General features: G+C 46.0%; 1 protein-coding gene across 1 annotated transcript in view; it reads left to right on the plus strand.

Moving 5' to 3' along the window:
- The first annotated feature begins 1,880 nt into the window (after positions 1 to 1,880).
- Positions 1,881 to 15,056, plus strand: part of SLC35G1 (solute carrier family 35 member G1) — a 30,683-nt gene continuing 17,507 nt past the window's right edge. Inside the window, exon 1 of the mRNA XM_066600978.1 lies at positions 1,881 to 2,193. Coding sequence (XP_066457075.1) covers positions 1,968 to 2,193 — 226 coding nt within the window. The 5' untranslated portion in view covers positions 1,881 to 1,967. The remainder of the gene's footprint in view (positions 2,194 to 15,056) is intronic.

Consider the following 15,056-nt stretch of genomic DNA (forward strand, 5'->3'; position numbering starts at 1 on the left):
TATAGTAGACCAGGAGTGGATACGGTGTCCACTATAGTAGACCGGGCGTGGATACGGTGTCCACTATAGTAGACCGGGCGTGGATACGGTGTCCACTATAGTAGACCGGGCGTGGATACGGTGTCCACTATAGTAGACCGGGCGTGGATACGGTGTCCACTATAGTAGACCGGGCTTGGATACGGTGTCCACTATAGTAGACAGGGAGTGGATACGGTGTCCACTATAGTAGACCAGGAGTAGATACGGTGTCCACTATAGTAGACCAGGAGTAGATACGGTGTCCACTATAGTAGACCAGGAGTGGATACGGTGTCCACTATAGTAGACCAGGGGTGGATACGGTGTCCACTATAGTAGACCAGGGGTGGATACGGTGTCCACTATAGTAGACCAGGGGTGGATACGGTGTCCACTATAGTAGAGCGGGAGTGGATGCGGTGTCCACTATAGTAGACCAGGAGTGGATACGGTGTCCACTATAGTTAAACCAGGAGTGGATACGGTGTCCACTATAGTTAAACCAGGAGTGGATACGGTGTCCACTATAGTAGACCAGGAGTGGATACGGTGTCCACTATAGTAGACCAGGAGTGGATACGGTGCCCACTATAGTAGACCAGGAGTGGATACGGTGTCCACTATAGTAGACCAGGAGTGGATACGGTGTCCACTATAGTTAGACCAGGAGTGGATACGGTGTCCACTATAGTTAGACCAGGACTGGATACGGTGTCCACTATAGTAGGCCAGGAGTGGATACGGTGTCCACTATAGTAGACCAGGAGTGGATACGGTGTCCACCATACCAGACCAGGAGTGGATACGGTGTCCACCATACCAGACCAGGAGTGGATACGGCGTCCACCATACCAGACCAGGAGTGGATACGGCGTCCACCATACCAGACCAGGGGTGGATACGGTGTCCACAATACCAGACCAGGGGTGGATACGGTATCCACCATACCAGACCAGGAATAGATACGGTGTCCACCATACCAGACCAGGAGTAGATACGGTGTTCACTATAGTAGACTAGGTGTGGATACAGTGTCCACTATAGTAGACCAGGAGTGGATACGGTGTCCATCATACCAGACCAGGAGCGGATACGGTGTCCACCATACAAGACCAGGAGCGGGTACGGTGTCCACCATACAAGACCAGGAGCGGGTAAGGTGTCCACCATAGTAGATCAGGAGCGGGTACAGTGTCCACCATAGAAGACCAGGAGCGGGTACGGTGTCCACCATAGAAGACCAGGAGCGGGTATAGTGTCCACTATAGAAGACCAGGCGCGGGTACGGTGTCCACCATAGAATACCAGAAGTGAGTGTGTGCACCATAGTAGATCAGAAGTGGGTGCGGTGTGCATCATAGTAGACCAGGCGCAGATACAGTCTGCACTACAGTAGACCAGTAGTGGATACAGTGTCCACCATCGTCCAGGAGTAGATGCAGTGTCCACCATAGACCAGGAGTAGATGCACAGTCGACCATAGACCAGGAGTACATGCAGTGTCCACCATAGACCAGGAGTACATGCAGTGTCCACCATAGTAGACCAGGAATGGATACATTGTCCACCATAGTAGATCAGGCGCAGATAGAGTCTGCACCATAGTAGATCAGGAGTGGAAAGGGTGTCCCCCATAGTAGACCAGGATTGGGTACAGTGTCCCCCATAGTAGACCAGGGGTGGGTACAGTGTCCCCCCATAGTAGACCAGGGGAGGGTACATTCCCCCCCTAGGAGACATGGGGTGGGCACAGTATGCACCTACCAGGCTGGATCACACTCCCTGATGTGTACAGCAGCACCCGAGTAACGGCCCGCCCCGCCCCCTCAGCGATGTAACTTGCCGGCTCCTGCTCTCTGCTGCCCCCTGCGGCCGTCTCCAAAGCACAAACACCGGGATGATCGCACTCAGCGCACACAGACTACCGGCGTGACACCGGGGCCGCCATGGGCAGCGATGACCGGGAAGTGAGTGAGGAGGAGCCGGAGGTTATAGACCTGGAGGGACTGGGACGATTTCCTCCTCCAGATAAAAATGGCTGCGTGCAGAAATCCATGTGGGACAGTGAGTGTGCTGCCTGTCCTGAGGGGGACATCCCTCTCTCCTCTGCGTGTCCCCCAGAAGACCCTCAGCGCTGCTGGCCCCGCCTGCTGGTGACAGATGAGAAGACCGGTAAGAAAGTCACCTATAGAGGACCGTATTTACATCTGTGACTGATGGGGAGTATATAGTGTGAACAGAGAGTATATATACATATATATATATATATACAGTGTGACTGATGGAGGGTATATAGGGATACATACAATGTGACCAGAGAGTATACAGAGGTATATACAGTGTGACTGGAGAGTATATATGGATATATACAGTGTGACCAGAGAGTATACAGAGATATATAGTGTGACTGATGGAGAGTATATATATATATATATATATATATATATATATATATATATATATATATACAGTGTGACTGATGGAGAGTATATGTGGATATATACAGTGTGACTGATGGAGAGTATATGTGGATATATACAGTGTGACTGATGGAGAGTATATAGGGATATATACACTGTGACTTATGGAGAGTATATAGGGATATATACACTGTGACCAAGAGTATATATACACATATATACAGTGTGACCAGAGAGTATATATAGATATATACAGTGTGACCAGAGAGTATACAGAGCTATATAGTGTGACTAATGGAGATTATAGAGAGATATACACAGTGTGACCAGAGAGTATATAGGGATATATATATAGTGTGACTGATGGAGAGTATACAGGGATATATACACTGTGACTAGAGAATATACAGGAATATATACACTGTGACCAGAGAGTATACAGGGATATATACAGTGTGACCGAAGAGTACATATACATATATATATACACAGTGTGACTGATGGAGAGTATACAGGGATATATACAGTGTGACCGGAGAGTATATGTGGATATATACAGTGTGACTGATGGAGAGTATACAGGGATATATACAGTGTGACCGGGGAGTATACAGGAATATATACAGTGTGACCAGAGTATATAGGGGAAAAGGCAGTGTAACTGGACAGTATACAGGGATATATACACTGTGACTGATGTACAGTATATAGGGATATATGCAGTGTGATCAGAGAGTATACTGGAATATATACAATGTGACCAGAGAGTATACAGGGATATATACAGTGTGGCCGGACAGTACATATACATATATACAGTGTGACCGGAGAGTATACAGGGATATATACAGTGTGACCGGAGAGTATACAGGGATATATACAGTGTGACCAGAGAGTATGCAGGGATATATACAGAGAGTATACATATATATATAGTGTGACCGGAGAGTATACAGTGTGACCGGAGAGTATACAGGAATATATACACTGTGACCAGAGAGTATACAGGGATACTGTATATATTGTGACTGATGGAGAGTATATAGGGATATATACAGTGTGACTGATGGAAAGTATACAGAAATATATACAGTGTGACTGGAGTGTACATTATACAGGAAATATAACTGTAAAGTATACAGGAAGGGGGTATATGTCTGTACAGTATTGTATATGGGGTATATGTACAGTACTGTATATGGGGTATATGTCAGTACAGTACAGGGGGGGATATGTCTGTACAGTACTGTATATGGGGTATATAAGGTATATGGGGGATATGTCTGTACAGTACTGTATATGGGGGATATGTCTGTAAGGTACTTGTGGGTTATCTGTTGCCACTATTTTAATTAATTTCATAAATTGTTCACCATTACATTCGTGTAAAAAACAATATTTATTTCATCAACAGTTTTTATTTCTCCAAAACATAAATGTGTAATATTAATCATATGGTATACGGCTGGGTTTGTACATGGCGTATTGCCGGCGGAAATCTCGCGGTGTGGCTGCAGCGAAAAACCGCAAGATTTCTGCCAGAAAGCGCTGCTTTACAAGCTGTGGTACTTAGCCGCGGGTTTCGGAGCGGCTTGGCTGCACGCTTTTCCGTTGCAGCTGGCGCATAGAGAAGGGCGCGCCGCAACGGAAAAAAAAAAGAATGGACATGCTGCAGCCGGGGAATCCGCACCGCACCACCGGCTTCTGCTGGCTTTGCCGCGATGGATTCGCCGTTCCATGCGAACAAGATTTCTGAGAATTCCACGGCAAATCCGCCCTGTGTGAACCCAGCCTAAAGGCGGCAAAAGCCTGAAAGATCGCGTCGAATGGGATGAGTGTTAAGGCAGCAGAATGCAGTCCTCAGCTCTCGCTCACGACCTGAAGGTTGCAGGTTCAATCCCTCCGTTGGTTCAGGTAGCCGGCTCTAGGTTGACTCAGCCTTCCATCCTTTTGAGGTTGGTAAAATAAGTACCCAGCTTGTAGGGGGAGGGGAGAGGATGGGGGTGTTTTTGCCCTTAGAGGAATATTTTTGTGACTATAGTACATACAAATGAGCTGGCCCAACCAAAAGTCTACTGACTCGAATGCGGCGCATTATAGATCCCTATGATGCTCCCTGTTCGGACCAGTAGACCCACGGATGGACCGGCTCTCTTGTATGTAATACAGCCAACAGAAATGCACCTATGATACACTTCGGTGTAACTGGCCTGATGTGAGTATACAGGGGTATATCATTGTAATGTAAGTATATAAAGAGTATACAGGGGTATATAACTACATAATAGCGTATCCAAAAATGTCCTGCCATGTTACAGCATTGTAATACTTGTACAGGGAAGGTCATGGATAATTAGCCGGCAGCAAACTCTTATGAAAGGCTCTGCTGCTCATAGCAGCTTTCAATTCTTAAACTGTGAGGTAAATGAAAGCTGCGCTGTGATTGGTATTATACTGTGAGGTAAATAAAAGCTGTGCTGTGATTGGTGGTTATACTGCTGAGGTAAATGTAAGCTGTGCTGTGATTGGTATTATACTGTGAGGTAAATAAAAGCTGTGCTGTGATTGGTATTATACTGTGAGGTATATGAAAGCTGTGCTGTGATTGGTGTTATACTGTGAGGTAAATGAAAGCTGTGCTGTGATTGGTGGTTATACTGCTGGGGTAAATGAAAGCTGTGTTGTGATTGGTATTATACTGTGAGGTAAATGAAAGCTGCAGTGTGATTGGTGTTATACTGTGAGGTAAATGAAAGCTGTGCTGTGATTGGTGTTATACTGTGAGGTAAATGAAAGCTGTGCTGTGATTGGTGGTTATACTGCTGGGGTAAATGAAAGCTGTGTTGTGATTGGTATTATACTGTGAGGTAAATGAAAGCTGCAGTGTGATTGGTGTTATACTGTGAGGTAAATGAAAGCTGCGCTGTGATTGGTATTATACTGTGAGGTAGATGAAGGCTGCGCTGTGATTGGTGTTATACTGTGAGGTAAATGAAAGCTGCGCTGTGATTGGTATTATACTGTGAGGTAGATGAAGGCTGCGCTGTGATTGGTATTATACTGTGAGGTAAATGAAAGCTTCACTATGATTGGTGTTATACTGCTGGGGTAAATGAAAGCTGTGTTGTGATTGGTATTATACTGCTGAGGTAAATGAAAGCAGGGCTGTGATTGGTGTTATACTGCTGAGGTAAATGAAAGCTGTGCTGTGATTGGTGTTATACTGTGAGGTAAATGAAAGCTTCACTATGATTGGTGTTATACTGCTGGGGTAAATGAAAGCTGTGTGGTGATTGGTATTATACTGCTAAGGTAAATGAAAGCTGTGCTGTGATTGGTATTATACTGCTGAGGTAAATGAAAGCTGTGCTGTGATTGGTATTATACTGCTGAGGTAAATGAAAGCTCCGCTGTGATTGGTATTATACTGTGAGGTAAATGAAAGCTGCGCTGTGATTGGTATCATACTACTGAGGTAAATGAAAGCTGCGCTGTGATTGGTGTTATACTGTGAGGTAAATGAAAGCTCCGCTGTGATTGGTGTTATACTGTGAGGTAAATGAAAGCTCCGCTGTGATTGGTATCATACTACTGAGGTAAATGAAAGCTGCGCTGTGATTAGTGTTATACTGTGAGGTAAATGAAAGCTGTGCTGTGATTGGTGTTATACTGTGAGGTAAATGAAAGCTGCACTGTGATTGGTGTTATACTGTGAGGTAAATGTAAGCTGTGCTGTGATTGGTGTTATACTACTGAGGTAAATGAAAGCTGCGCTGTGATTGGTATTATACTGCTGGGGTAAATGAAAGCTGCGCTGTGATTGGTGTTATACTGCTGGGGTAAATGAAAGCTGCGCTGTGATTGGTGGTTATACTGCTGAGGTAAATGAAAGCTGCGCTGTGATTGGTGTTATACTGTGAGGTAAATGAAAGCTGCGCTGTGATTGGTATTATACTGTGAGGTAAATGAAAGCTGTGCTGTGATTGGCATTATACTGCTGAGGTAAATGAAAGCTGCACTGTGATTGGTATTATACTGTGAGGTAAATGAAAGCTGCGCTGTGATGGGTGTTATACTGTGAGGTAAATGAAAGCTGTGCTGTGATTGGCATTATACTGCTGAGGTAAATGAAAGCTGTGCTGTGATTGGTATTATACTGTGAGGTATATGAAAGCTATGCTGTGATTGGTGTTAGGCCTCCTTCCCACGAACGGATTTCCGCCGCGTAATTCGCGGCGAAAATCCGCTGCGTTGCCCGCAGCTATTAGGTTCTATTGAACCTAATAGCACAATGCTCACGATGCGTAATTCCAGCGCGGAATTACGCACCGCGATTTCTCCCGTCCTCACCCGCAGCATGCTCTATTTTCTGCGGGTGAGGACGGGCTGTACGCACTGACGGCTTCCATTGCAGTCAATGGAAGCCGTCCGTTCACGCTATCTCCCGCTGTAACCAGCGGGAGATAGCGTGAAAAAACGCTTTCCCGCCCACCGCCGCGCGTCATCTGACGCCAAATGACGCGGCCGGCCGCGTCACGTGACACGGGCGGCCGCGTCACGTGACACGCTCGGTGACGCGGCGGTGGTGGGCGGTGACGGGCGGTGACGCGGCGGTGGTGGGCGGGGAAGCGATTTCACGCTATCTCCCGCAGGTAAGTATAGGGGCTCTGGGGGGCGCCGTGACGGGCTTCACTGCGTAATATTACGCAGCGGACCCCGTCACGCTCGTGGGAAGGAGGCCTTATACTGTGAGGTAAATGAAAGCTGCGCTGTGATTGGCATTATACTGCTGAGGTAAATGAAAGCTGTGCTGTGATTGGTATTATACTGTGAGGTAAATGAAAGCTGCGCTGTGATGGGTGTTATACTGTGAGGTAAATGAAAGCTGTGCTGTGATTGGCATTATACTGCTGAGGTAAATGAAAGCTGTGCTGTGATGGGTGTTATACTGTGAGGTAAATGAAAGCTGCGCTGTGATTGGTATTATACTGTGAGGTATATGAAAGCTATGCTGTGATTGGTGTTATACTGTGAGGTAAATGAAAGCTGTGCTGTGATTGGTGTTATACTGTGAGGTAAATGAAAGCTGTGCTGTGATTGGTGTTATACTGTGAGGTAAATGAAAGCTGCGCTGTGATTGGTGTTATACTACTGAGGTAAAGGAAAGCTGTGCTGTGATTGGTGCTCTCGTCTACGACCTGAAGGTTGCAAATTCGATCCCCACATGAGTCAGGTAGCCGGCTCAAGGTTGACTCAGCCTTCCATCCTTCCGAGGTCGGTAAAATGAGAACCCAGCTTGGTAGGGGGTAATAAGTAATAATTACCTGAAAGCGCTGCGGAATAAGTTGGCGCTATACAAATACCAAGAATTATTTTTGTTTTTATTTATACTGTGAGGTAAATGAAAGCTGCACTGTGCTTGGTATTATAGTGCTGAGGTAAATGAAAGCTGCAGTGTGATTGGTGTTATACTGTGAGGTAAATGAAAGTTGCGCTGTGATTGGTATTATACTGTGAGGTAAATGAAAGCTGCGCTGTGATTGGTGTTATACTGTGAGGTAAATTAAAGCTGTGGTGGATTCGGTTGCTATGGGCAACAGAAAGATTATCACAGCCAATCACAACACAGCTTTCATTTTACCTCAGCGTTATAAGAAATGCAAGCTTCGCTGTGGGTGACAAAGACAGATTTTCTGGTGCCTGGTGTCTGGTGCCGGACTACTTTTTCAAAAGGCGCACTGGAGATTATCGAGCGCTGAAAAAAATGTCCAGAAATTCCAAATTACTTTTGGATATGGTTTTACAGCGTTCACCATTTAGCAAAAATAATATGATAACCGTCTTACATTTTTAATAGAGATGAGCGAGCACCAAAATGCTCGAGTGCTCGTTACTCGAGTCGAACTTTCAGTGATGCTCGAGAGTTCGTTTCGAGTAACGAACCCCATTGAAGTCAATGGGCGACTCGAGCATTTTTGTATATGACTGGTGCTCCGCTAAGGTTTTCATTTGTGAAAATCTTAGCAAATCACCAAAGTCATGTAAAAAACACAGAAATGGATAGGGCAGGCGAGGAGCAACATGCAGGGCTGCATTTCGGGCTCCGAGGTCTCACTATTAAGCCACAATAGTGGCAAGAGTGACACCCCCCCCCCCCCCCACTGTCAGCATAACGATCGTTCTCCTCTGCCACAGCTGTAACAGCTGTGGCAGAGAAGAACGATGTTAGCCCATTGAAATCAATGGAGCCGGCAATACAGCCAGCTCCATTGAAAGCAATGGGCTGCCGGCGAGCGCGGGATGAATTTTCGGGTAGGGCTTAAAAATATAAGCCCTCACCTGAAAAAGAAAGATTTTAGTGTAAAAAAGAATAAAAATGCAGGCATTCTCTTCAATGGAGCCGCTGCTGCTGCTGGCGACTCCATTGAAGACAATGGTCCGCTGGCACACCTGAATTCTTTTCCAGGGAAGGGCATTACATATAAGCCATTCCCTGGAAATGAATTAAAAGTGATTTAAAAAACAAAAAAAAATAGATACTCACCTCCCTTCAGCTGCCAGGGCACAGCTCGTCTTCTCCTGCTGTCCCCTGCACTGTGGTGCTGAACTGCTGTCATTCAGCTGAGAGCTGCGCTGAGCCAATCAGAGGCAGCATTCACTCACCCATTCATGAATTCATGATTGGGTGTGAGTGAGATCTGCCTCTGATAGGTCAGGCTGTGACCAATTAGAGGCAGCTCATTCAGCAGGCGGGGGTTTTAAATCCCCGGCTGCTGAATACTACTCACAGCTGTTCAGAGCAGTTCAGGAAAACTGCCAGCTGGCCGCAGCTGAACTCCGTCTGCCGGGACCAGGTGAGTATATATATATTTTTTATTTTTACACATTTCTGGATGAATTGCAGGGAAGGGCTTATATATTTAAGCCCTTCCCGAAAATTCATTGTGCGATCGCCGGAAGCCCATTGCTTTCAATGGAACCGGCTGTATTGCCGACTCCATTGACTTCAATGGGCTAACATCGTTCTGCCGGGACAAGGTGAGTATATATTTTTTTTACTTTTTACACATTTTAGGATGATTTTCAGGTAAGGGCTTATATTTTTAAGCCATTCTCGAAAATTCATCCTGCGCTAGCTGGCAGCCCATTGCTTTCAATGGAGCCGGCTGTATTGCCGGCTCCATTGAATTCAATGGTCAGTGCTCGTTTAATCGAGACGAGCACCGCGTGGTACTCGTCTCAAGTAACGAGCATCTCGAGCACCCTAATACTCGAACGAGCATCAAGCTCGGACGAGTATGCTCGCTCATCTCTAATTTTTAACCTTTTTTAAATTTTGTACTACCTTTGCAAGTTTTTAAAGAAAAACAATTGAATCTGCATCGTCCCATTCTAAGGCTGGGTTCACACGGGGCAGATTTGCCGCGGAATTTAAGTGCAGACTTTCTGTACGAAAATTCCACCTGCGACTATAATCCCGCTATTAGCCAGTAATTTGCAAAAATCTCATCCACGCGCTGCAGCCGATCCGTTTTAGACAAGCCGCGGGAAATTCAAAGACGCGGCGTGCCAATTCTTTTCCCGTTTCCGTGACGGCCTCTCTATGGGGCGAGATGGCCACAGCGGAATGCAGGCGGCGAAGCCGCTCTAAAACCTGCGTTGAAAGGCCGTGGGTCTTGAAGCTGCATTTCTCTCATGGAAATCTTGCGGTATTTCTGTGCGGTCATTCTGCGAAATTTCCGCGCGATTTCAGTCCCGTGTGAACCTATTCTAAGACCTGTAACGTTAGTATTTCTCCAGCAGCGGAGCTGTATGAGGTCTTGTTTTTTTTACACAAAGAAGCGTCGTTTTTGTTGGTACCATTCTGAGGTACGTGTCACTTTTGGATTGCTTTTTATTATGTTTTTGGGAGGCGAACAAAAGAAAAATACCAATTCTGACATTACTTTATAAAATTATTTTTACGGCGTCATGAGATAAATATTTTCACGGTCTGGGTCATTATGAACGCAGTAGGACCTATTATGTGTTGCTGTACTTTACTTTGATTTATCTATTTAAGGCCGAAATCTCACGCGGGAGATTGCGGCATGCCCTATTTCTCTGCGAGCCCCGCACAGAAACGTCACTCACCGGCCGTCGGCTCCGCTCTGCGCATGCGCCGGCAGTCGGCACATGAAAGAGCCGGGGCCGCGGGAGCAGGTGAGTGTCGCGCTGCTCTCTGCAGACGCTCGGGTGCAGCTGCAAGAATTTTCGCAGCCAGAACCAACCCGTCCGTCTGCAGGCGGTCCTCAAAGGGATATTTGTTGGGAAAAATACATATTTTTTTAAAACAGGGTTATTTTCTTTAAATCAATCTTTATTGATCTTTTTGGACGCTTTTTTTTAGTCCCTCAAGGGGACTTGAAGATGCGATCATTTGATTGCTAGCATACTACACTGCATTACTTATTTAGAGCACTCTACTCAGGTAAGCCTATCAAGCAGAGTAATAGATTGCTGGAGGCGGGGTTTAATAGACTGAGTTATATGGTAAACATGGAGGCCTGTCAGACATCCCGCTGCCATGGGAACCCGGTGGTACCTTGTAATCGCATTGCAGGGTGACAATGAGTAACAGGAGGAGCCTCCTCCCTCCGTCATCTACTTACAATCTGCAGCTGATATTGATTGTAGCATGTAAGGGGTTAAGCTGCCAGGATCTGAGATTTCTCCACCTCTGGCAGTTAGAGCAGGAGCCTGGCTGTCAGTAGTCATCCAAGCCACCACCTTACAAAGACGTATGTGCAGGTTTAAGGCTCATTAGGGAGGTGAGTAACTAGGCGTATTGGCTGTCACTAAGGGGTTAAAGGAATGAAGCCGCAGGTCACATGCACAACTGTCACTTTTTTGATGTAGGGACCTCGAGAACCCCCCCCCCCCCCTCCCGTGATCCGTATTCCATGTGAGTTTGCAATGGACTAGTGTTTGTACACAGCTGTGAGTCAGAGCAAATGGAGCAGCAGTGTAAAGCATGGGGGTGATGAAACAGCCTGAACCTCTTATAGGAGGTGGATGTTACAATGGATTCTATAGTATTTTAATGACTAAAGTACACATGTAATTAGTTATTCCGTGCAGATAATGTTTCCTAAGCTGCACATGCCTGACCTGAAAGACTGGTATAGCGGAGACTGACCCCCGGGTTGTAGACAGCCGGAAAACCCAGCATCAGGATGAGTGTGCAGAAAAGGTCCCTGACGTTATGACTAGAGATGAGCGAGTATACTCGCTAAGGCACATTACTCGATCGAGTAGTGCCTTAGCCGAGTATCTCCCCGCTCATCTCTAAAGATTCGGGGTCGGTGGGGAGGAACGGAGGGGACAACTCTCCTGTCACCCGCGCCGATCCCCGAATCTTTAGAGACAAGCGGGGAGATACTCGGCTAAGGCACTACTCGCTCGAGTAATGTGCCTTAGCGAGTATACTCGCTCATCTCTAGTTATGACGCCGCAGTCCACGTGCCTCTCGCAGTCCTGAGGTCCTCCGTACAAGATCTCTCTGTAGTGATTGTTGGTAGATCTTCTCTTACATGATTAGTTCAGGACTTTCACCATCAGGGCTCCGACAGACGAACATGTTACGCTGCGACTTCGCTTGTAGAAAATAGAAGCCATTGATTTCAATTGATTCGTTCTCTCTTTTTTTTTTTTTTTGCGCCCGTTGTTTTTGTGTGCTTTATCTTGTGCATGTTTGCACACCAAAGACGCCCATAGAGGTCTATGGGAGGTGCGCAAACACGCACATTTGCGGTAAACGCAGCACATACCTGTGATCATTGGCATCGCTTAAGGCTACATAGTCATTCAAATCAGAGCGGGGTTATTTCCTCAGTATATTCAGTATTTGCACGAGCACAAAATACACTTTTTCGCTGCACAACAAAATTGCGCAGCATCGAGCATATTGAGTAACACGCTCATCTGTTGAAGTCCTGAATGAGTGTATTTTGCGCTTGTGCCTGCGCAAATACTGCTTACAGAACGCTCAGGAACGTATATGCCGGGAGGAGGATGGAAGATCTGCAGTGTCCCACCCCGACTGGAGCTTCAGGCCACTTCCACACAGGCTACAAAATTGCGCAATTTTGTAGCAATGCAACATCTCTACAAAACGCATGTATGAGAAGCCCATGGTTTCCAATGGATTCTTTCACATGAGAGAAGTTTTGTAGCCTGCTACATTGCTAGAATACAAAATCTCGGCATGCTCTATACATTTTTTCTTCACTAATCCATCAGAATAGTCTCACCTGCCAGTGCGACTATCATTGGGTTGACTGCACCACAACAACTAGGTCTTTTTCACGACCCACCTTCTTAACGACAGAGAAGAATCACATCTTCGGCACTTTTCTCTACCTATAATTGCAGCCCTCAGCCACCCACAGAAGATCACTTCCTGGTTACCAATCAATGCAGTGCTCAATAAACCAGTGCGATCGCGGTGATCGGTTTATTGAACGCTGCATTAATTGGCTAAGCAACAGTCGAAGAACCAATCACAGCCATCACGTTGTTGAGGCATGATTTATGAATTGGCTGAGCCGCAGCATTGATTGGCCAATTCATAAATCCTGCCTCCACAATGCGATGGCTTTGATTGGCAGAGCAGAGGTCGAAGAACCAATCAATGCAGTACTCAATGAACCAATCAGAGTCATCGCTTCCTGGAGGTGGAATTTATGAATCCCTTAACCAGGAAGTGATCTTCTGTGGTCGGCCGAGGACTGCAGGAAGCCTACCAGAGCTCCAGAGAGCAGCAGGAGGGACCTGGACAGACCCTGCTAGCTAATGTATTTCTTTTTTTAAGTAAAGCAGCTAGGGCTTATTTTTGGAGTGGGGCTTATATTTTAAGCCTCTCCAAAATATCATGGTACGGCTTTTTGGGGGGGAAACGGTAGTGGAAGAGATCCTTCTATATTAAATGCAGCTTATGACTCAGGATTGGGTGTTGTCCGTCTGTCTTATTTTACAATGAATGCTCAATGATAGTAAAAATTGATATCACCAATTTCCTAGTAAATCAGTTCCTGTAGCAAAGTCCACATATATTAAAAGGCCATTTCTTTGAAAAGAGGCCAAACACAAACGGCAGCCTGTTTCCTGCTAATGGGCTACTGTTATCACCAAGCAAAGTAACAGGTGATTATAGTTACTCTTCTGGCAAAAGCTTCCATCTAGCTTGTACCCAGAGTGTGTGGGGAGGGGAGCAGAAGTTGATTTTGAGTTCCTTTTAGGTTAGGGCGACTTTGGTCAGAAACGTTGTGCAACCAAAGGAAAAAGTGTGACGTGTCTGTGAATATTGCCAGAAAGTTTCAGCATTGCAATTGAATCCAGCAAAATCGCGGACAGGTTGCAGTGCGTGGTGGCAAATTCTCATGCCACTCGCAATGAAAAATCCAACATTTTCGGATATTTTACGACTGTCAAGTCACAACACAACCCCATTGATGATCTTTAGTCATCATGTCCCAGTGCAAGACTAAGATCTTCATGTTACAGAAGCAAAGTCGTCATGCAGCTCTAGCTTTAAAGTGGCCCTCTGCTTATTAGCTGCTCTTGTTCTTCTCAGCTGTCTGTCCAATCCGTCGCTTCTGTTCCCTGTTCTTGGCCATTTAATGAAATCAATGGGAGCTGAAGCTTTCTTTTAAACTTTTGGCACTTCCGGCTCCAATACCGGGGTTGGACACGAAAGTGTAATAGGAAGTAGCACTCCCATTGATTTCAATGAAAGTGAAGCCCTCTATAATGCTTCCTCCGCCAAACCCCGCTGACGACGTCCGGCCCCACTGCACTGACAGTAGAGCGGGCGATCAGCTGATCACTTGGAATCCCTGGTGATCATACGTTGATGACCTATCCTAAGGATAGGTCATCAATAGTATTTGCCCGGGAAACCCCTTTAATAAATCACCCCCATTGTGCATTGCTCTGTAATTGGCCAGCACTGATCAGATGAGCAGTTCTGGCCAATCAGAAAGCAGGTATAGTGCACAGGTAGTCTGAAGATTGTATCGCCCATATTGGACGGCTGAAAATGGAACCCAATAGCGTCGGATGGGACGAATGGCAGAAAAGAACAAATGCATGTAATATAATGGCACCCCCTCTGGTCCTCTAACAACATTTTTTCCCAAAATTTGGAGGCTTGCTGTAAAGTCACAATATGCCATACGCCATTATTGTTATACACACAGTAATAAGTATTGTACCGGTACTTATAGAATAGGCGACAGGTGGATTGTTGGGACATGCACATGAGATGACCGACACAGAGTTGGTGACAGACACTTTCCGCCTGTGTTTGTCTTCTGTGTCTCTTTCTGCAGGTCTGCCGACTTCCACATTTTTCTTCTCCGATGACACATCGCCTTGGGTGACGGACGCTGAAGGAAATGGTCAGTTATGGTTTGCTGGTGATACAATAAATGTAGAAAGACAGCACAGATCATACTGAGAATGAATGAGTGTGCACGGACTGTGTGACCACCTGGCTATACAGCTGCAGGGAACTTACTGTATGTAACCATCAAGTGCAAAAAATATGTACTACATGGCAACTTTGTTAGTCCC

This window comes from Eleutherodactylus coqui, chromosome 4, assembly GCF_035609145.1.
Source record: "Eleutherodactylus coqui strain aEleCoq1 chromosome 4, aEleCoq1.hap1, whole genome shotgun sequence".
Classification (NCBI taxonomy): Eukaryota; Metazoa; Chordata; class Amphibia; order Anura; family Eleutherodactylidae; genus Eleutherodactylus; species Eleutherodactylus coqui.